This window comes from Schistocerca nitens, chromosome 1 (genome assembly GCF_023898315.1).
Source record: "Schistocerca nitens isolate TAMUIC-IGC-003100 chromosome 1, iqSchNite1.1, whole genome shotgun sequence".
Lineage (NCBI taxonomy): Eukaryota > Metazoa > Arthropoda > Insecta > Orthoptera > Acrididae > Schistocerca > Schistocerca nitens.
The window spans coordinates 519589167-519611288 of record NC_064614.1 but is presented as its reverse complement, the minus strand read 5'-3'; the positions used below and the strand labels follow the sequence as shown (position 1 = coordinate 519611288).

Genomic DNA, 22122 nt, shown 5'->3' with positions numbered 1-22122 from the left:
ATCTGACTTTTGGAAAAGCATCATCCACACAATTCCAAAGACGGCAAGAGCTGACAAGTGCGAGAATTATCGCACAATCAGCTTAACAGCTCATGCATCGAAGCTGCTTACAAGAATAATATACAGAAGAATGGAAAAGAAAATTGAGAATGCGCTAGGTGACGATCAGTTTTGCTTTAGGAAAAGTAAAGGGACGAGAGAGGCAATTCTGACGTTACGGCTAATAATGGAAGCAAGGCTAAAGAAAAATCAAGACACTTTCATAGGATTTGTCGACCTGCAAAAAGCGTTCGACAATATAACATGGTGCAAGCTGTTCGAGATTCTGAAAAAAGTAGGGGTAAGCTATAGGGAGAGACGGGTAATATACAATCTGTACAACAACCAAGAGGGAATAATAAGAGTGGACGATCAAGAACGAAGTGCTCGTATTAAGAAGGGTGTAAGACAAGGCTGTAGCCTTTCGCCCCTACTCTTCAATCTGTACATCGAGGAAGCAATGATGGAAATAAAAGAAAGGTTCAGGAGTGGAATTAAAATACAAGGTGAAAGGATATCAATGATACGATTCGCTGATGACATTGCTATCCTGAGTGAAAGTGAAGAAGAATTAAATGATCTGCTGAACGGAATGAACAGTCTAATGAGTACACAGTATGGTTTGAGAGTAAATCGGAGAAAGACGAAGGTAATGAGAAGTAGTAGAAATGAGAACAGCGAGAAACTTAACATCAGAATTGATGGTCACGAAGTCAATGAAGTTAAGGAATTCTGCTACCTAGGCAGTAAAATAACCAATGACGGACGGAGCAAGGAGGACATCAAAAGCAGACTCGCTATGGCAAAAAAGGCATTTCTGGCCAAGAGAAGGCTACTAATATCAAATACCGGCCTTAATTTGAGGAAGAAATTTCTGAGGATGTACGTCTGGAGTACAGCATTGTATGGTAGTGAAACATGGACTGTGGGAAAACGGGAACAGAAGAGAATCGAAGTATTTGAGATGTGGTGCTATAGACGAATGTTGAAAATTAGGTAGACTGATAAGGTAAGGAATGAGGAGGTTCTACGCAGGATCGGAGAGGAAGGGAATATGTGGAAAACACTGATAAGGAGAAGGGACAGGATGATAGGACATCTGCTAAGACATGAGGGAATGACTTCCGTGGTACTAGAGGGAGCTGTAGAGGGCAAAAACTGTAGAGGAAGACAGAGATTGGAATACGTCAAGCAAATAATTGAGGACGTAGGTTGCAAGTGCTACTCTGAGATGAAGAGGTTAGCACAGGAAAGGAATTCGTGGCGGGCCGCATCAAACCGGTCAGTAAAAAAAAAAGGTTACGCCTCCCATCGCACAATTTGGCGTAACATTATTCACAGCATTTCCAGATCTTTAGTGTGCAATTTCTCGTTGTGGGAACTTAATGTTAGTTTTCTGTGACGTGGTCAGTTCTCGAAGTATGGTACAGAATTGGGTACACACAATTCCGTCCAAATAGTAGGAGCATTAAATTCGTAGCATCCTAATTTAGTGGAATGTTTTCATTAGTTTCTAATGCATGTAGGATTCTTCTTATTCAGTTCTTTCTTTAGTGGTGATCTATCATACCATATGTTACATACCTGGATGACTGTATCCTTTATCACAGCAATGATTAAGCTTTATATAAAATAATAACCAAGTGCCGCTGTTTGAAGATTCTATTGTTTTCACGATAGTGTGTGCCTTTTGCAACCTACATCGATTGACGAGATGTAATTTTTTAGGCCTTCTGCCTTTGACTAGTCTCCCACTAGTCTTGGTGAGTTACTATTATTATCAGTTAATACGTTTCAACAGACTGCAGTCAGCAGTATGCTTCGGTTATTTCTTTGCATGTTTTTGTGATTAGAATGTAGTCAGAATGTAGATGTAGAGAGAGCTGGGTGTACATCTTTAGATTTCACAGTCCTAAAAGAAAAATTTTGATAAACATATTGAGCTTCACATGCTCATAGCACGTAAAGTGCCCACAATAGTGAGTGTCCTTTACGTTCTTGAAATCGGTTTAAGAACATATTACAAGTTAGTACGATCATGTAATACCATCATGTGCCCATTTATGCTCAAAATTCTTTCGTTGTGCACATTAAGTTATTCCTATCCTTCAATATCTTCGTTTGTTTACATGCTGTAGTCACACAGCATTACATAAAATTTCGTGAGTCTAAACTTCGTGTACAAGCGGCAGTTATTCAGAGCGTGTTTCTGGATGAATATTTGAATGTAATCTGAATTTAAACAGAAGTTAGACAGCTTACAACATATAATGCCGATTGATTTAATACAAGAATTGTTATACGTACAAGATTACCCCTGAAAGTCGTATATTTTTCGTTTGAAAAAAAAGTGAAAACTGACTACTTTCCTATTGCTTCCGCGTTATCGTAATTTGGAAGAAACACCTTGAACGGAGACAATGAGATGAAGTAGTGGTTTGCGAGTACACTCTCAGTCCAAAATACGCGGCATATGTTTCTGTTGTATCTTAACAGGACAATACATGTACTTATAATATCAAGTTCGATTTGCAAATCAAAGTAGACCAATTCAGCTGGAGGCCCGCTTCAGGTAAAGCTATTACTTTACTTCAACTGCCTTCTACATCTACATCTATATATATACTCCGGAGGCCACCTAGCGGTGTGTGGCGGAGGGCACAATTCGCGCCAAAGCCATGTCGCCCCCCCCCCCCCCCCCCGCCTCTCCTTCCCGTTGTTCCACTCGCGGATCGAACGAGGGAAAAACGACTGTCAGAACGCCTCAGTACGAGCTCTAATTTCCCTTATCTTGAATGGTGATCATTGCGTGATTTGAAAGTGGCTGGTAATTATATATGCTCTACATCCTCGGGAAGATCGGATTTCGGAATTTAGTGAGCAGTCCCTTCCGTTTACCGCGTCGTCCATCTGCAAGTGTGTCCCACTTCGAACTTTCTATGAGATTTTTAACTCACTCGCGATGGCTAAATGTACCAGTCACGAATCTTGCCGCTCTTCGTTGGACCTTCTGAATCTCTTGAATCACACCCAACTGATAACGGTCCCATACAGACGAACTGACTGGACGAACTAACGTATTGTAAGCAATTTCCTTTGCTGAAGGACTGCATCGCTTCAGGATTCTACCAATAAACTGCAATCTAGAGTTCGCCTTGCCAGTTACTTGTGTAATCAGATCATTCCATTTTGCCCCGTAAGGGGCCTCCCGGCCAATGACGCCGAACGCACATTTCATTTCCATTTCCGTCATTCCATTTGAGATCATTTCGAATAGTCGCACACAGATACTTGATGGATGTTACCGCTTCCAAGGGCCGGGCAATTATTTTGTACTCGTACATGAATGGGGATTTTCGCCTTGTTATTCGCAGTAGGTTACACTTACTAATATTGAGAGATAAGTGCTAGTCATTACTTCACTCATTTATTTATTGCAAATCCTCACTGATTTGTTCACAACTTTCGTGTGATACTACTTTCCTGTAGACTACAGCATCATCGCAAACAGTCTAATGCCGCTGTCAATAGCATCAACCAGATCGCTTATGCAAATCGTAAAAAGCAGCGGACCTATTGAGCTGCCCTGTGGCACACCTGAAGTTACGGTTGTTTCTGTTGAGGTCACCGCATTCAGAAGAACATATTACTCTCTGTCTGTTAGAAAACTTGCTATCCAACCGAATATGTCACCGGATATACTGTAAGTACGCACTTTTAGGAGCAAGCGACACTGCGGAACAGAGTCGAACGACTTTCGAAAGTCGAGAAATATGGCATCAACCTGGGAGCCAGTATCTAGAGCCTGTTGTATATCATGCACAAAGAGGGCCAGCTGTGTTTCGCATGACCACTGTTTCCTACAACCGCAGATGAGCTCCTCAGAGTCTACAAAGGTAATTATGTCTGTTCCTTGAAACTTATCTCAATTCATTTCCGAAGTTTGAGTCAGAAAATCGTATTTAAACAGTAGTTTTCAATGATAACTTAGTTTATAACTGCAGTTCTCAACGAAAATCAGAAACTTCTGTGTCGTTCTGTATAAGAAACGTAAGCCATATTCACATTCAAATTAGCTGAGAAGCAACGCTGTACTTCTTGGAAGTTTCCATTATAAGACAGGACTGCAATGTGCTAATTGTAGCTACACCTGTGGCAAAACGGTGATTTCCTAAACTGAAAAACGATGAAATATCTATGTAACTAAATTTCGATGTTGATACTGTAATCTCTTTCCTGTCATTAACACTGTAAGGTGTCAGGCAAATCCAACACCTTCCATGAAAACCCTGACATGATAAGCAAATCCAGTAGTATGTCACATTGCTCCGAATAAAACGTGACATTAAATTAACCAAAGTAATACGAGTAACGAGTGAGCAAATGGAATACCACAGACTAACGCAAGAATACCTAAATGCATGTCATACCTTCCCGTCGTGAGACAGACGCAGTTCCGAGGGGAGAAACGAGAACAGAAGCCGAGAGCAGAACCGTGTTAAGCCCTACGATAAGTGACGGACGGACACCCACGTCGCCAGCTAACCGCTAGGACCACCCCCCAGCCCATGTTAAAAGCTAGAGCCCTCCAGAAGAACACTATAGATCTTATGATAACACAAAAACGGCTACCCCAGCTGCAAGTTTTAGCGTGAGACATTTTCGCGTCTCTGTTACATCAGGACCACCCCCCAGCCCATGTTAAAAGCTAGTGCCCTCCAGGAGAATAGTATAGATCTTACGATAACACCACACCACACCAGCTGCAAGTTTTAGCCTGAGACTTTTTCGCGTCTCTGTTACGTTGCAAACTTTAAAAACATTGCCCCACCACGAAAAGTATAACGTTTCTCATTGGGCAGACAGAATTTTTGTAGGCGGAGCTTAAGGTTAACATTGAGACCCTGATTGGTCAGATGAAAACACAGCCAGATAGTTTTTTTAAACCAACTTCGGTAAATTGTAGCAAGGAGAAGTTAGGAGAGAGTTGCTTCGGAGACGGCGAGCTGTACGGAGCTGCGCCGGCCGCCGCCCCCTGACAAACACCGACAAGGTAATGAACGCACGTGATGCCGCATTTTTGAGCGCATAAGGCTTCACTCAGAACTACAAAAGTCTCATCTGTTACATCCCCTTTTTACGTAATACTAGTGTCGATCGTCAATTGAAGCTCATGGTATTCACATTTGCTACGTAAGTTAAAATCTGAAACGCGATGATTTTTCTGTTATATAATTATTGAGAAGCCACATCAGCCACTGTAATTTACGACAAGTTAGATAAGTAATTAAGGATAACTGAGGGTCACTGTAGACCATTTTGATAGTTTTCTCTTTTGTGAAACTTAATTTAAACCTAGATTATAGATGTTATATGGCATAAGTCATCCTTCGATCCATTGTAGAACTTGTAAACCCATTCATGGAATATTCGTTCACATTTTTGTTGAACGCAGTTGGTTTTTACCATCCTGTATTAAAATATTTCCTTTTATCAATAGTGTAATTTATAAACAATGTTTTGTGAGTAGAATAAAATTTCCATTGTAAACTTAACTGCTTTTTCGACGTTATTTTACCAGCTAACTAAAAATAGGAAAGCCTTGAACCCCTTCCACTAAATTTAGTTAGTATTAAGATTCTTTTACAGGGAGTGCAGTGGAGCTGACGCTGAAATCATTAAGTATTGGTTATATCATCGCTAGTCTCACTGAACTCTTCTGAACTCTACATGTCATGTGTGGTCTGACGTCTCCTTACCAGCAACAGGTCCCAGGTTCAAACTAGTCAATTCCCTAAAAAACACGCTCAGAGCGTCGTTGCGCGAAAGTGGTAGGGAGACACGATATAGAACAGACACCACGCAGAATGTTAGAACACGAGTCTGTTGCTTTCTTGTAGTAACTAATATTACAGCTAAAACCTCGCTATCGGACTCTCGAAATCCACACACACACAGACACACACACACACACACACACACACACACACACACACACACACACACTGTATTGTTTATTATGAAACAAAGAACTGCAAACAAGAAATGTACAGTTCCTGTAGAACGTTGATTATAACGTCAAACTAAATGATTTGCGAAACATGTTGTGCAATGGGCTCCACAACTTTAACGATTTGTGTGACGGCACTGCAATAATTCACCCAAAGTTGGAACGCTCTCTCTCTCTTACATTATATAGATCAAGTATGCACCACTCACAACTGTGATTAACTCTTTTTTACCCATAATGGTAGAGAAGTCTCATGAAACCAAACAGCCACTTAATTGAAAAATGTTCCATTACTGAATACTCCGGTATCTATATTTTAAAGAGTAGGATAATTAGAAATAGTAGTGCTGCCTAAGCCAAGTGCCTACAAAAAAATTGATATGAATATGTTCATTGTTGTTTTACGAAGGAATCTCCGTTTCCCACAATAATAAAAAACCAAGTATTTACAGTAGACACTGTAAATATAGTCTCATGATGGTTATCACTGGAATTAGAAATTTTTTCGTTGCCGTTTCTGTTACTGTCAAAAAATACATGACGAGATACAGATGTGGCCTTCACTTACAATTTGAAAGGAATAATTACGAAGAGTTGTGTAGTACTTTGACCATCTCGTCTACCATAATATCGAAAGAAACATTATCGTGTCGAAACTTAATACATTTTTCATTCTATTTATTCTTTACTGATACTACACTCCTGGAAATTGAAATAAGAACACCGTGAATTCATTGTCCCAGGAAGGGGAAACTTTATTGACACATTCCTGGGGTCAGATACATCACATGATCACACTGAGAACCACAGGCACATAGACACAGGCAACAGAGAATGCACAATGTCGGCACTAGTACAGTGTATATCCACCTTTCGCAGCAATGCAGGCTGCTATTCTCCCATGGAGACGATCGTAGAGATGCTGGATGTAGTCCTGTGGAACGGCTTGCCATGCCATTTCCACCTGGCGCCTCAGTTGGATCAGCGTTCGTGCTGGACTTGCAGACCGCGTGAGACGACGCTTCATCCAGTCCCAAACATGCTCAATGGGGGACAGATCCGGAGATCTTGCTGGCCAGGGTAGTTGACTTACACCTTCTAGAGCACGTTGGGTGGCACGGGATACATGCGGACGTGCATTGTCCTGTTGGAACAGCAAGTTCCCTTGCCGGTCTAGGAATGTTAGAACGATGGGTTCGATGACGGTTTGGATGTACCGTGCACTATTCAGTGTCCCCTCGACGATCACCAGTGGTGTACGGCCAGTGTAGGAGATCGCTCCCCACACCATGATGCCGGGTGTTGGCCCTGTGTGCCTCGGTCGTATGCAGTCCTGATTGTGGCGCTCACCTGCACGGCGCCAAACACGCATACGACCATCATTGGCACCAAGGCAGAAGCGACTCTCATCGCTGAAGACGACACGTCTCCATTCGTCCCTCCATTCACGTCTGTCGCGACACCACTGGAGGCGGGCTGCACGATGTTGGGGCGTGAGCGGAAGACGGCCTAACGGTGTGCGGGACCGTAGCCCAGCTTCATGGAGACGGTTGCGAATGGTCCTCGCCGATACCCCAGGAGCAACAGTGTCCCTAATTTGCTGGGAAGTGGCGGTGCGGTCCCCTACGGCACTGCGTAGGATCCTACGGTCTTGGCGTGCATCCGTGCGTCGCTGCGGTCCGGTCCCAGGTCGACGGGCACGTGCACCTTCCGCCGACCACTGGCGACAACATCGATGTACTGTGGAGACCTCACGCCCCACGTGTTGAGCAATTCGGCGGTACGTCCACCCGGCCTCCCGCATGCCCACTATACGCCCTCGCTCAAAGTCCGTCAACTGCACAGACGGTTCACGTCCACGCTGTCGCGGCATGCTACCAGTGTTAAAGACTGCGATGGAGCTCCGTATGCCACGGCAAACTGGCTGACACTGACGGCGGCGGTGCACAAATGCTGCGCAGCTAGCGCCATTCGACGGCCAACACCGCGGTTCCTGGTGTGTCCGCTGTGCCGTGCGTGTGATCATTGCTTGTACAGCCCTCTCGCAGTGTCCGGAGCAAGTATGGTGGGTCTGACACACCGGTGTCAATGTGTTCTTTTTTCCATTTCCAGGAGTGTAGTTCAGATCAAATCCTGTAGGAGACATACAATTTTCGACAAAGACAGAAATGTAATAGATGGCAGTACAGATTCAAGAACTCGAAAAGATTTTGAAGAAAGCATCTGGTATTTAGGAAATGAGCAAATATAGATTCAATAGAAACTCCAAAAACGGGAATAACTCGTGAAGATTGAGAGAGGTGGATGTTAATATCAGTTACAATCACAATAGAGACGCGACAAATAATATATCTTTATCGTTTTTGAATGTAACCATCTATGGATGAAATGACTCACAATCAGCTGAGAAAACAAAAAGTGATTGTGTTTGGAAATAAATTTTTTAAAACGTTATGTCGATAACATTTTGCAGTATATCGGTTTGTTCAGAAAATCTCTTTTATTATTGATGCGCAGTAATTTGAAATCCATTTCTCCTGATTAGAAATGCTGTGTCTTAACTACTTCACCACCTCACTCTGTAGACGAATAGCTCTAATTGAACGTCTTAACATATTGTGTGATCAATTTCTGCAAACATGTGCCGAAAGTGGAAACTTGTTGGCAAGTTTTAACACTGGATGTGGACAGAAAAATTACCACTTGATAGCGAACGAACAAATTTTCAAGAAAAAAAAAGGAAAGGAAATGTCGTGTGGCGACGGCCTCCCGGCGGGTAGACCTGATCGCCTGGTGCAAATCTTTTCAGGTGATGCCACTTCGGCGACTTTTGCGTCGATGAGGATGAGAAATTATGATGATGAAAACAACACAAACATCCAGTCCCTGAGCGGAGAAAATACCTAACGCAGCCGGGAATCGAACCCAGGCCCCCCGGCATGAGAAGCCGTCTCACTGTCCACTCAGATACTGTAATAAAGAAACAAGTGAAGTAAACCACATTCATCTGAAAATTTATCAGAATTTCAGTTTAATTACATGCGAAATGAAGTCAAACACAAGATACTTTTCGCCTCCATATAAAATTACTGATGTGTACCGATGAAATACTAACTATAGTGACTTCGAACAACACCTACCATACCACTGTTCTTGTAATGAAAGGTCACAATAAAACGGTAGGAGGAAACAGTCAGATAAAGGACGTGGAAAAAAGCATGCGACTCCTGAAAAATGTGTTAACATATGATAAACATCCAAAGATGAAAATAACAGGAAGTAAGCCTATAAGTGTGAGTCTTCTAGGTGACAACGTGCGTTGTCTATTTCTTGTTCTCCTCAATCCAGTCCACGAAGTGTGAGACCCTGGTGTAGACGGTGGGGTAGCCCTCGAGGGCGCAGCCCTGCTGCCACGACGCCAGCCCCACCACGACGCCGTCCACCAGCATCGGGCTGCCGGAGTCACCCTGCACACAAGGTATAAGAAAACAGATGTATAAACTTAACTACCGTAAGAACGAAGAGAAAATTGGCAGTAGGTCGTAACAGCTGAGGGGACTGACCCACTCTCATACAAAACTCAGTATTTTTTTCAAAGAATCGGTTCTTTTGTAAGATGATGCAAGGTATCTAATTTAGTTTTGGTATTCGATGAGTGTAACGTCAGTTCTCTTTTTACTCGAATTGTCGTACTCTGGATATTCTTCAGACAGAAGTCCTTAATAATCGACATTTCACACCGCAAAGGTTCTGAATCCAGGCAATGTGATCTTTGGTTGTCTATAGTATTATTATCACAGATCACAGATAACATAGACTGCGCATGACGTCATTTTACTAAAACTAATATCTAAGTCATGTGACTCGCAACACGAAGCCGAGTATGTCATTACGCATTTATAGTGAAAAATTCATGACACTTTTGTTACAGATCACATATTGAGCTGTTTACTAGGTGCAGGAGTAAAGACCTTCACATATGCTCAGATGAGTCTTGTTTTGTCCTACAGATTACATAATGTCACGAAAATCTCAGTTGTGTAAGGGAATCAGTTTAAAATACTTGCAAAGGTATTTCCATAAGTTGAAAGTTAGAATGGATCTTGGTCTTTGGATGTAAAACTCGGTGAATGACTAAGCTTTCGAGACGACATATCGTTAACATCCAGCACTACACCAGTATAATCAACGTTTTGTAATATATATTACGCTACCTATCATAATAGCGTTTCGGTATCAGTACTGGATTAGGAAAAAGTCAGAAAACATATGTGCTTATTTTATGCAAATACAGGACATTATGCACATAAAAGGATTTCCTTTCCTACAAAAGCTTACTGAAGTATTTCACACGTATTCTTGTGGAACCATTAGAAAACTAATGCTGCGTTGTTATTTTGTCTTCTAATGCTGCCGACGCGGTTAACTACAAGAATTCACAGTGCTAAAGAAACGTTTTTACTAATGAACAGTCATTCTGTCGCTTGTTAAAAGAATTGTCAACACGTTTCAACTTGACCACATGTAAGAAGGAAAACCACTGCTTTGTTATCATGAATTTCGGAGAAATTAGGAAAAAAAAATCTGGAAATTTGTGGAAAGTTCCTATGGGACCAAACTGCTGAGGTCATCAGTCCCTAGGCTTACACACTACTTAAACTAACTTAAACTAACTTACGCTAAGGACAACACACACACTCGGGCCCGAGGGAGGTTCAAATGGTTCAAATGGCTCTGAGCACTATGGGACCTAACTTCTGAGGTCATCAGTTCACTATAACTTACAACTACTTAAACCTAACTAACCTAAGGACATCACAAACATCCATGCCCGAGGTTGGATTCGAACCTGCGACCGTAGCGGTCTCGCGGTTCCAGACTGCAGCGCCTAGAACCGCACGGCCACCCAGGCCGGCCCCGAGGGAGGACTCGCACCTCCGAACAGCGCGGGGAAAAGAATAGTACTACAGTTCGCTGAATTGTCAAAATCAAAGCTTGATTAAAGCTGTAAATGAGAGAAACTGTGACTGTCAACTCCACTTCACTCAACGTGTAATGACTAACTCAACTTTCTGCGCCTAGTCACGTGACTTACATGTTGGTTTCAAGCGTTAACACGTCAGAGATACGGATATGCTTGGTATATGTTATATATGGTCTATGATTATCATTGCCAGTGTAGCATTCGAGAATTTCACAATGATTCCCGCAGACGAGACGTCATTTTGACAGTATCGACGGCCACATGATTATCAATTTTCGTTAGCATTCAATATGATGCCCTCACAAGATTTCATGAGAGCACCGGGGATTCACAGAAACACACCATTGTTGGAATGGTTTATTATAATTATCGGTATAATAAAATGCAACTTAATTGTTTATCGATGGTAAATGCCTTCATATAAGGGTGCTCTTTTAGGAGTGAGCTGTTATCTCGAATAGTTTACAAATTAATAATAAAACACATTTGTTTTATAATCTGCAGTATTGCGGTTCAGTGTAAAGGAGCACTGAAAATTTATCACAAACACATCACCATTGTCATTAAATTTTTCTACATTTATTCTGGTCTCTCAGTGCGATTGTCGAGACCAGGTTAAACAGCATAACCTTTTCGCACGGCTTGGACTCAGTCACAGATTCACCGGTGCTTTACCACCCTTTAACGAATTACATAACAGAGTTATTATTTTTATAAGATGTGAATTTTGTAAAGATTATTGTAATCGCTAAAAGTAGGTTTCATAATGAAGTTTTCAAGAAGTGCTAATCTATTTTATGATATTCAGTACGTTCCGTTTCCTTCAATGGACCCTTACTAAAATTTTATTTTGTAATCGAGTGTCACCACATTGCACTTAGCGAAACACAGTTAACCAAATCTTAAAGTATGATTTGCTGTTGTGCTTCGTACAGCTGCGTTTCTTAGCACTTAGCCTAGCTTTTCTTTTGCTGGTTTTCTGCTATATTATTTTTACTGCCTCTGTGTTTTTTCTTGTGTTTACCTGATCAACTACGGCGATTGTCTACAACTGACAAAGTGCGCATTTGACCAAAAGGATAGACAACTGTAGCAAATGATACTGTAAAAGACACTGCACAGGGAGAAGAAAGCGCTCACTCTTAATACCCTGGAAGAATTCGAGATAGTAAGTTGCATAAATCACCTTCGCGAACGTAAACTCAGTCGACAGATAGAACTGAGACATCGTAATATGTTAGCTGATGTTGATTGTCTTAACAATACTCGACAGATCCACATCCCCTGTAATATTGTTGCATGTTAGTACTAGTTTTGTTTCTTCTCAAGGTATGACCCTCACTTTCTAAGCACACTTATAGGTTACCGCCAACCCCTTACTGTCATCTGGCATGACCTTTTAATTTTGTTGTTATTCTTTCGTCTTTCCTGTTACTATTATTGTTTCATTATTTTGTACGAAATCGGCTATAGTAGCTTTTACACGTTTACTTGGCCTTGAGAGAGGTTACTTTTTCCGGGTGGATCTGTCTCTCAACACAATAACAGGTTTCGCAGTGCCTATGTAATGAGTTGAATCCATTGCCATTTACGTTTTTTTATTTTTCTTTATCTTTTTACCTTCAAGAAAGAGTGGCTTTTCCTAGGGTGAGTGAGAGGGGGGGGCGGCGTTTAGATAGATATCACTGAATTATTTTATATATTAGCATGATGTTACATTTCTTATGATGGTCAGATGTTTACTCAGGTATGACATGCTGTAAGCCAATAATGTTGTGTCCATTGATAATTAAGTAACAACCGATTGCCGACGCTTACTGACACAACGAATCTGGCTTTGTAAAGAAGTTACCCAACCGGCCATGTCGGGACGCGAGAATGCGGAGTGAGACTACGAGTGGTTCTCGTTGTAGCACCACGATGGCGCTGTGCATGCCTGCACGGAGTAGCCTGCTTGCTGTTTATTCCTACAGGGTTGGTACTACATCGATTACTGGAACTCATACGGTGCTATGAGAGCTTTATCCTGAGTTTTAGTAAGTTTAATCAACACTGAAGATGTGATTCTTACGGGAACATTTCGTCGTATTTATTTTCAGCCCGATTTTGTTGTTGGTTCCAATCTGATTTCCTGAGGTTGTTTATGACAACATACAACAGTAGGCTCATAGGAATATTACTATTACTTGGACATTCAGTGTTATGCGAGTATTTATTTGTACTTTCGGTCAGTTGGAGTAAAATGCAGTTTTTTAATAAATATTCTCCCTTTTGTGAAGATGTGCCTTTAAGCTACGAAACCGGTTGTCGTCCCAAATAAAGAGTCTGGCATAGTGGTGTTAGCGGTTTTCATTCCACAATAACCAAATGAAGAACTACAGTGATTATGAAGGCCACAGGACTCTGGAACAGAAATACTCTACCCAGAGGACGAGGCGTGCCCATGGCGCAGCCTCAAATTTAGATTCACTGTCAGACAATTTTATGTCGTGAAGTTTGAAATTTAATTTAACACATCCCATATTTTATGAAAGTAATATAGTCTCACAACAACTTCAGTACAAATTTACTGGACCGGAGTCAGCTACTATTTTCTGGTTAGAAGGTCCGTGGTTCAATCCCATCATTGCGGAAACTACGCTGAAAATATTATTTCCTCAGGCGTTGGGCTGAGTTATGGCATCTCGTGATCAGTTTTTGTACTAAAATTGTTGTGGTTCTGCTGGAAAACAAATTATTTCCAAACAGTAGATCAAGAGGCACCCCAAAACGACCGAAATGTCTTTCTTTCCTACCTCTTATACCAGAATTTTTTGTCACCTATCCCACACTAGGCCACCCCTAGTTGCGTTCACAGATACATGAGTAAGTCGAACACTTCATAAGTAACAGAACACAGTACGTGAAACTTCCCCTTTGAACAATTTTACACGACTGTGCTTAACCTGACACACAATATTTTTTTAGCGCAACGCGATCTGACTTTCAACACACAATATTTTGTTAGCGCAACGCAATCTGACTTTCAATAATCTCTACAAGAGAATGGCCCTGACTAACATTAAACTATACCTTTCGCAAATCACTCACCTCACAAAAATCTTCGCTGCTCAAGCTACTGCAATACAGCGAGCGCCACTACTGCCAGCTAAATAAAAGATTCAAACTATGGAACGCACTAACTACTGATAGGGATAGTTCGCAAATGAAAGATATTAATAGAGAACAAACAATGTATTTACCTTAATATCATATATAGAGCAGTTCATGACAAATTACAAACCTCCGCCATCTCTCTCCCCACATCCACCACTGCTGGCGGCTCACCTCCAACTGCGCAACGTTACGCGCTGTTCACAGCCAGCTGCCTAACACTACAATGGTTGAGTATTACAACAATGCAAAGCAGCCACAGACTGCACACGGCACAGCCGGTGATTTTCATACTGAGGTGGCGTTACCAATAAAAAAACCTAAACAGCCTACTTACATAGCCCCCATGCTCCCCACAAAAAAATTTTACAAATTTTGTTGGGCACTGGCCAATACATATTTGTTAAAATTTTTCATAATCGTAATTACAATAACAAAGAAATCAAATGCACACACTTATTGATACAATGTTGGTCAAAAGCTAAAATTTTCTCACAGTCCATAAAGACAGTCCTGATCATTCATCACATTGCAGTGTTTTTCTCAAAGTCTGAGCAGTAAAAGAAAATGCACACGGAAGTAGTGGATTTCCATGCAGTCTTGAAGAAGTATCGTTGTCCTTCCAACGGAAAGACAGTGCTGACTCTTGACATGCAGGCAGGTAATGGGCCACAACAGAGCAAACCCACAGCGGAGTCAATCGAAGTTTTGAAGAATATCGTTTGGTAGGTCATCACAGAGCAGACCCACTGTAGTCCTGGTAGAGATTACGGTATTGGTGGGCCACCAGAGGTGCAGACCCACTGCAGTCCTTGTAGAAATAATGGTACTGGTGAGTCATCAAAGGTGTAGACCCACTGTAGTCCTTGTAGAAATAATGGTATTGGTGGGCCACCAGAGGTGCAGACCCACTGTAGTCCTTGTAGAAATGACGGTACTGGTGGGCCACCATAGGTGCAGACCCACTGTAGTCCTTGTAGAGATGGCCAGCAACCATCTGTTGTGACTGTGCAGGTGCACAATCACCATCGAAGAGTCTTGCGGATAATGTAGCAAGTCCATAACCACCACTTGTGCACTCACAAAGTTTTTGGAATTGTCCTCAGAACCAGCAATGCTGTTATCCAGTCCCTTGCTGAATCATTAAATCACATGCAAACACTATCACTCCCTACTTCTCACATATTGTCCATATACTATGACCAACAGAAACGTGTGCAGTGAAATGTAACTTACAAGTTACTTAATTTGATGACCTGGTGTCAATTACAATTTTATAACATAAGAATACAATTACAAGGGTACAGAAAACATCATTAAAAACATAATAGTAGAGATAACATTCGTAGTAATAGGGGCTTTACAAAAGAATAGAAATAAACATATACATCAGTGTTACAAAAATAATGACATAAGTACATACATAAAGATCAGAATAACTTTTGGAATATCAACTTCCACATGAGCATTAAAACAAAACAGAACAAATACTGTATAAACATCTTTACAAAGTAAATAACATGGTATTAGAAAAATTCTACAACATAGGTCTTATCAGATAAACAACTAAAGACAGGAAGTACACAAATACACAAGGGAACACAAACACATAGTGGGATAACACAATGGAAAGGACAGGGTTCGTTTTTGGTACTGCAGTCCAACCCAAAACTTCATTCCATAGATCTTTCGTCTTATTTCAACCTTTGCTTCCACCAAAAAAATCCTATCCAAGCATGCTTTCTGTATTTATTTCACATATTTCTTACCTCATTATTTATTTCCAAGAAAATCCTACCTATACCTGCTTTCTGTACTTTTTTCGTATGATTTCTCAATGCATTTCTTCCAATTCATCGCAACACAGTCTCTTATATAGTCTACCCCCTCTTAAGCTAACTTAAATCTACTGAGCTCAGATGCTAAACTAAGGGACGAGGCAATGCAGCAACACATAAAACAATAAACGCAAACAGCAATGACAAAAATTGCAGATTTGCAAAGGAAGCAGCATTTTAGAAATTAGCAAAGCAATTGTAATATTACAACTAATCTAAGGTAATGTGCAACAAATAATAACAAGAAATCATTAGTAAAACTGGCTTAACAGAATAATACAAAGTCAAATTCAATAACACTATGCCTGGCAAACAGCAGCAACTTATACCTAAACATGACATAGCTCAAGCAGAAAAAATAGTAGACTAAAGATAACAATGCAGATAAGGGAAATGTATAATCACATCTTAATGTCTAAGTAATTAAAGTGGTGCACCACAACAACGTATTGTAAAAAAAATATTACCATATACTTGAAAAGAAAATTATGTGTGCAGTTACTGTTACTAGTCCCTTCTTATTGTTCTTTCCTTTCCAAGTGCTCCTTTTTTTTTTTTTTTTTTTTTTAGAATGTGGATTACAAAATTATTATTTAATAGATCTGTAGACAGAAAATATTTAAATTAGTACATCTATAAAATTTTATTTTAACCAGTGCTGCAGTGCAGCTAGAAACTAGATATTAACCAAAATGGGCAAAGCAAGGCGTGAAACGTCATTCACTAGCCATATGGTATTTCTCTCAATTAACACGACAATAGCCGTGAAATGTTTCTCATCGTTTTCAAGTTCGACCGTGTCGTTTTTGCGATGCTTTCTACAAAGGAACGTCAATAGCAATTATAATGGCTTCCCCTAATGGCTTTTTCTTCTACCTGTGCCGCTGGAAGGCTAATGGCCCCCTTTTTTTTTTGTTCGGGCGGCTGTCGCCCAGGTGGGTGCCCGCGACGCATTACGTGCAGGTGGTCACTTAACTTTCGTACGGAAATATTTACGACAGCAGTTTCCACTACAATGGCAGTCTTAAATATTTCACAGGTCAAGAATTAGCGTTGCAAATCTGTAAAAACAAAATCCTATGAATATAACAGTGTCCAAAAAATTTTCGTCGGCATTGTGATACATTCACGCATTTACACACATTTCATAATTCTAAAAGTACGATTCTCGGTTTCCAACATACGTCTTCACAAGGCAGAGTTCCTAACCGCTACTCATTACTCCTTACCTTATTACACATATACAAATTCGTCGACGCTTCTTCAATACTTCATCATTAGATACATAGCATAATCAAATTCTTCATATAACATTAGCTTACTAATCATAAACATACCTCAACAACATAATACACATCGTCGTCGTAAAAAATAACATCATAACACCTCAGTCAAATCTCAAAATCGTCGTAGCTTCCTCCAATAGTTTCAAAACCTAAAAAAAATTCTCTGCTCATTTCAAAAGTGTTATCTACCTCAAACGTACTTTAAAAATCATGATCCCATACCAAATACATCATTCAAAGCTCACATATTATCACAATGGTTCCGAAAAAATATGAACAGTTTACAAAGTACAGACAAAATACAATTTCGTAAGTGTGAAGTTATCCAACGGTATAATTGCGTAAACATCTGTCACTGACGTAGTAAAAAAAATTTTGTCTTTCAGTTAAATGATCTGATAGCTGTGTAATACTGTGTTGGAGAAATATGGTACCGATGTGTAAAGTTGTATAAGCAAATACCATATTAGCTAGGGTTCCTTGTGGTTGCCACACACATGGTACACAAAGTAAACGTGTACCCCCCTGAGGATTAATGTAATTATACCCTCAGGTGTTACAGATTACAGCAATGGAATGAAATGTATCACGGAAAACCCTTGTATCATTGCACTTCAAATATCTTAAAAAAAATGTTTTAAGTGCGAAAATAATCACTCAAATACGTGTACTGTAGCGCTAAATGTGCGTCTTGTTGCAACATAATCTCTGTGGCAGTGTCGTAGTTATCGTCTTCCGAAAGCTAAGTTCTGCAGAAGTCAATGTACTTACCTCATGATACACCAAATTGAAATGCTTTGCGTATAGATATCTTAGTTATTACGCTTATTGTTGTGATGAAGAAAGTACTGTACTGTAACGTATTGTTGTGCTACGGAAAACCCTGTCTCATTGTAGCTATACTACAAAAGTTACTACTAAAATATGTTTTACTTTCCAGAAGAATTCAGAAAAACTGTGCAGATATAAAACAGATACACCGCAAAGCAACAAGGTAAATTGTGTCACACATTAGTAGCGTCGTGATATAGTCGTATAGCTGTCAAATAAACTAACCACTGTGTCATCTGGTATCGCTCAGAAAGCACCTTGAATCCATAATGTATTTGCAAGTAAACCAAAATTTTGCATTAAAAAAAGTAGATTATCTTTCAATAAACGGTTTTACCTGTGAAATGTGGTGCAAACCTTTGCTCTTCATAGTACGCAGAGTTTCAACAATGCAATTGTCAAGTAGTATACGTCGGTAAAGAATACTGGAATTTTTCTCAAGGTTAGCGCCTGTGTTATTTTTCTCGGAGCCAGCGGGCGCACGCGGCTGCCTGCTGTGCGAGTCATTGTCTGTTTCTTTGCTGGCGCGCGTCGTTATTCGGATTAGGAGACCGAACTTCTACAAATTCGCCTTGCCGAGAGGGCCCAGCTCTGTTTGAATCCCGCCAGTTCTGATGCAATTCAGGTCTGTCGTTACGATCACATCGTCTGTCGTCATGTCGGTAGTTTCTGTGGTTTCTTTCTTGTCGGTTAAGTGGTGGAGAATTTCTCCCTGAATCGTAACTGCGCGCTGGACCGTTGCGTCTAAAGTTATTCTGTCCCTCGTAATAATAATTGTTTTGGTTCCCATATTGTCTGTTTCTCTGATTGTCTCTGTGATAGTCATTACCGCGGAGAGGTGATCTTTCCCTGTAATTATTACTACTCTGCCAACGGTTGTTATACGGGTGGTGTCTGTTTCGGTCACGATTTGTGTTGTGAGAATAGCCTTGTCGCGTCCAGTTATTATTTCTTTCATCGCGGAATTGCGACGGATGTAATCTGTAATTGTTGTGCTCCTGCGTTCCGCGATTGTCAGTGTCAATTTCCAGTTCTTGCAGGAGTCCCTGAAAAGCTTCAATGTCGTCTTTGCAACGTCCTGCCAAAATAATATGTCGCAAATGTTCAGGCAGTTTGATTAAGCAAATGCGGATGAGTTCTGAGGGGCTGTATGGGTTTGACAGGTACTGATTCTTGTGCAACATGTCTTCAAAATATTTCACAAGACTGGAGAATTCAGATTGTTCGAAATGTTTCATCATTATGATGCCATGTTTTACTCGGTCTTGTGTGGCTTGAGACCAATATGCTGAGAGGAAGGCATGGTAAAATTCTCCTTCACTATGACAATCGTGAATGACCGAACGCATTCTTACAGCTGGTTCATTCTCTAAATAGCCACACATAAATTCTAATCTGTGTTCTAATGACCAGTTAGGGGGAAAACAATGAGAGAATTGATGGAGCCACGCTTGTGGATGAATGTCGTTGGCAGAATTTTTAAACGTTTTGAATTTACGTGTAGTAATGAACAGCTTATAGTCAAAGTCATCATGTCGGCGAGTCGCATATCGGTCATTGTTACGTCGTGTCGGCGGTTCCATCTCAAAATTCGGTGTGCCTTGCCAATTTCTTTTATAATTTCCGAAGTGTCCTGTGTTATTATTTTGTGGTTGTTCCGTATTTCTATGTCCCTCTTCCCGTATTGGGGCGCGAGTGTCCTCTGAAATACGTAATTCTCGTATTACCTGTGTCAGCTGATCTTGTACTTCGCGGATTTCTCTTTTGTACTGTGTATTGATTTGATTTTGATTTTGTTTGAATTTTCTAATTTCTTCATACTCTTCTGTGTCATTAAAGACTACCGGTTTTGTGTCGTTCAGATTATCATCTACCTTCGTAGATAAGTTAGTGAACTGATCCGAAAGTTCGGCTACTTTCTCCGATAGTGAACACATTTCCTCAGTGTGTTTTTCTGAACCAAGTTTCAGAGTGTCCATTTGTGTTGAAATCGAATCTACTGTGTCCTTTAAGTTTTCTTGAGTTTTTGCAAGTTGCGTAACCGAATCGGTAGATGCAACTGAGTCAATTTTAGCCGACAAGGTCTCATGATTTTCATGAACAATGGTTTGCAGTTCTTTTATGGCTGCTTCGTGATTCTGTAATGCATTTTCATGCCGCGAAAAAATAGGTTGAAAATGCTCACAAATTTGTGTTTTTACATCATTACAGACTTTTTGACATTTCGATTCAATATTATGTAACTCGGTAGTTAAATCTTCACGTGTTTGTTCAAGCTTATTTTCCACTGAGTCTAACTTTTGAAGCTTTTGTTCCATTGCGTCTAACTGTTGCTGTGTTTGACTCTGATTTTGTTCAAGCGTTATGTCTAACTTTTGAAGATTTTGTTCCATTGTGTCTAATTTTTCAAGCTTTTGTCCCATTTGTTGCATTAATTGTAATAGCAATGCACTGGTGTCTGAAACACGTTCCTCAGTGCTTTTCGGCAGTGAAGTTGCACCGGCAACATTCACATTTTGACAAGCAGAAAATGTGTCTTGACTTATTTGAGAAAACGGTGAGGACCCAAAACCTGAATCTACAGTATTTGTGAGATCGTCTCGTGTCATTTCGGATTCCTGAGCCGAGCTATTGCCGACCGATCGATCGATAATGCTTCCCTGTTCTCTAATTGTTTCGCTGTCTACACCATTGTTTGCCGCCCGCTCCATTTCCGTATGCACAATTACCAAATTATTACTTTGAACATCAGTTAATTCATTACTCGGTGGCGCTAACACACTGCTTTCGTCTTCGCTGTCATTTCTCAATTTACTTTGGAGCCTAGTGTTACGTTTTTCACACGCCATTATTGTCACAGTATTTCACACGACAACACAGAAAAGCACAATTTGAAGATCAAAAATAAGAGAACACATTAACATAACACTGAAAATAATATCTAGTTAATTGCAGCTGCGAAATACTTGGTGCAAATCTACATGCATGCCACACCTGTTTTACTGTACAACAATGAAAAACTACAACTACAATGGAAATTCTCTCTACAATTACGCGCTAGCAATAAACAAAATCTACACTAATTACACAAACTACAAGAAAAAATCAGAAGATTCCAGTGAGGTATCCTCGGCTAAGGGTCGACATATGAAACTTCCCCTTTGAACAATTTTACACGACTGTGCTTAACCTGACACACAATATTTTTTTAGCGCAACGCGATCTGACTTTCAACACACAATATTTTGTTAGCGCAACGCAATCTGACTTTCAATAATCTCTACAAGAGAATGGCCCTGACTAACATTAAACTATACCTTTCGCAAATCACTCACCTCACAAAAATCTTCGCTGCTCAAGCTACTGCAATACAGCGAGCGCCACTACTGCCAGCTAAATAAAAGATTCAAACTATGGAACGCACTAACTACTGATAGGGATAGTTAGCAAATGAAAGATATTAATAGAGAACAAACAATGTATTTACCTTAATATCATATATAGAGCAGTTCATGACAAATTACAAAACTCCGCCATCTCTCTCCCCACATCCACCACTGCTGGCGGCTCACCTCCAACTGCGCAACGTTACGCGCTGTTCACAGCCAGCTGCCTAACACTACAATGGTTGAGTATTACAACAATGCAAAGCAGCCACAGACTGCACACGGCACAGCCGGTGATTTTCATACTGAGGTGGCGTTACCAATAAAAAAACCTAAACAGCCTACTTACATACGTTGTTCTCAACAGCGAATGTTAATCCTACAGCAGGGTATTAGCGTGATTACCACAGGGAAGTGCATCAGTACACGTGAATGGTTTGACGGACAGGGTGAGCAGTAAACGACGGCTGTTTGCTGATGACGTTGTGGTGTACGGGAAGGTATCCTCGTTGAGTAGCTGTAGAATGATTCAGGATGATTCAGACAAAATTTCTGCTTAGTGCGATGAATGGTGACTTACTCTACATGTGGAACG

General features: G+C 40.6%; 1 protein-coding gene across 1 annotated transcript in view; it reads right to left on the bottom strand.

Moving 5' to 3' along the window:
- Positions 1-9053: 9053 nt before the first annotated feature.
- The window catches only part of LOC126236203 (mite allergen Der p 3-like), a 44271-nt gene continuing 31202 nt past the window's right edge, over positions 9054-22122 (bottom strand). Inside the window, exon 6 of the mRNA XM_049945317.1 lies at positions 9054-9516. Coding sequence (XP_049801274.1) covers positions 9373-9516 — 144 coding nt within the window. The 3' untranslated portion in view covers positions 9054-9372. The remainder of the gene's footprint in view (positions 9517-22122) is intronic.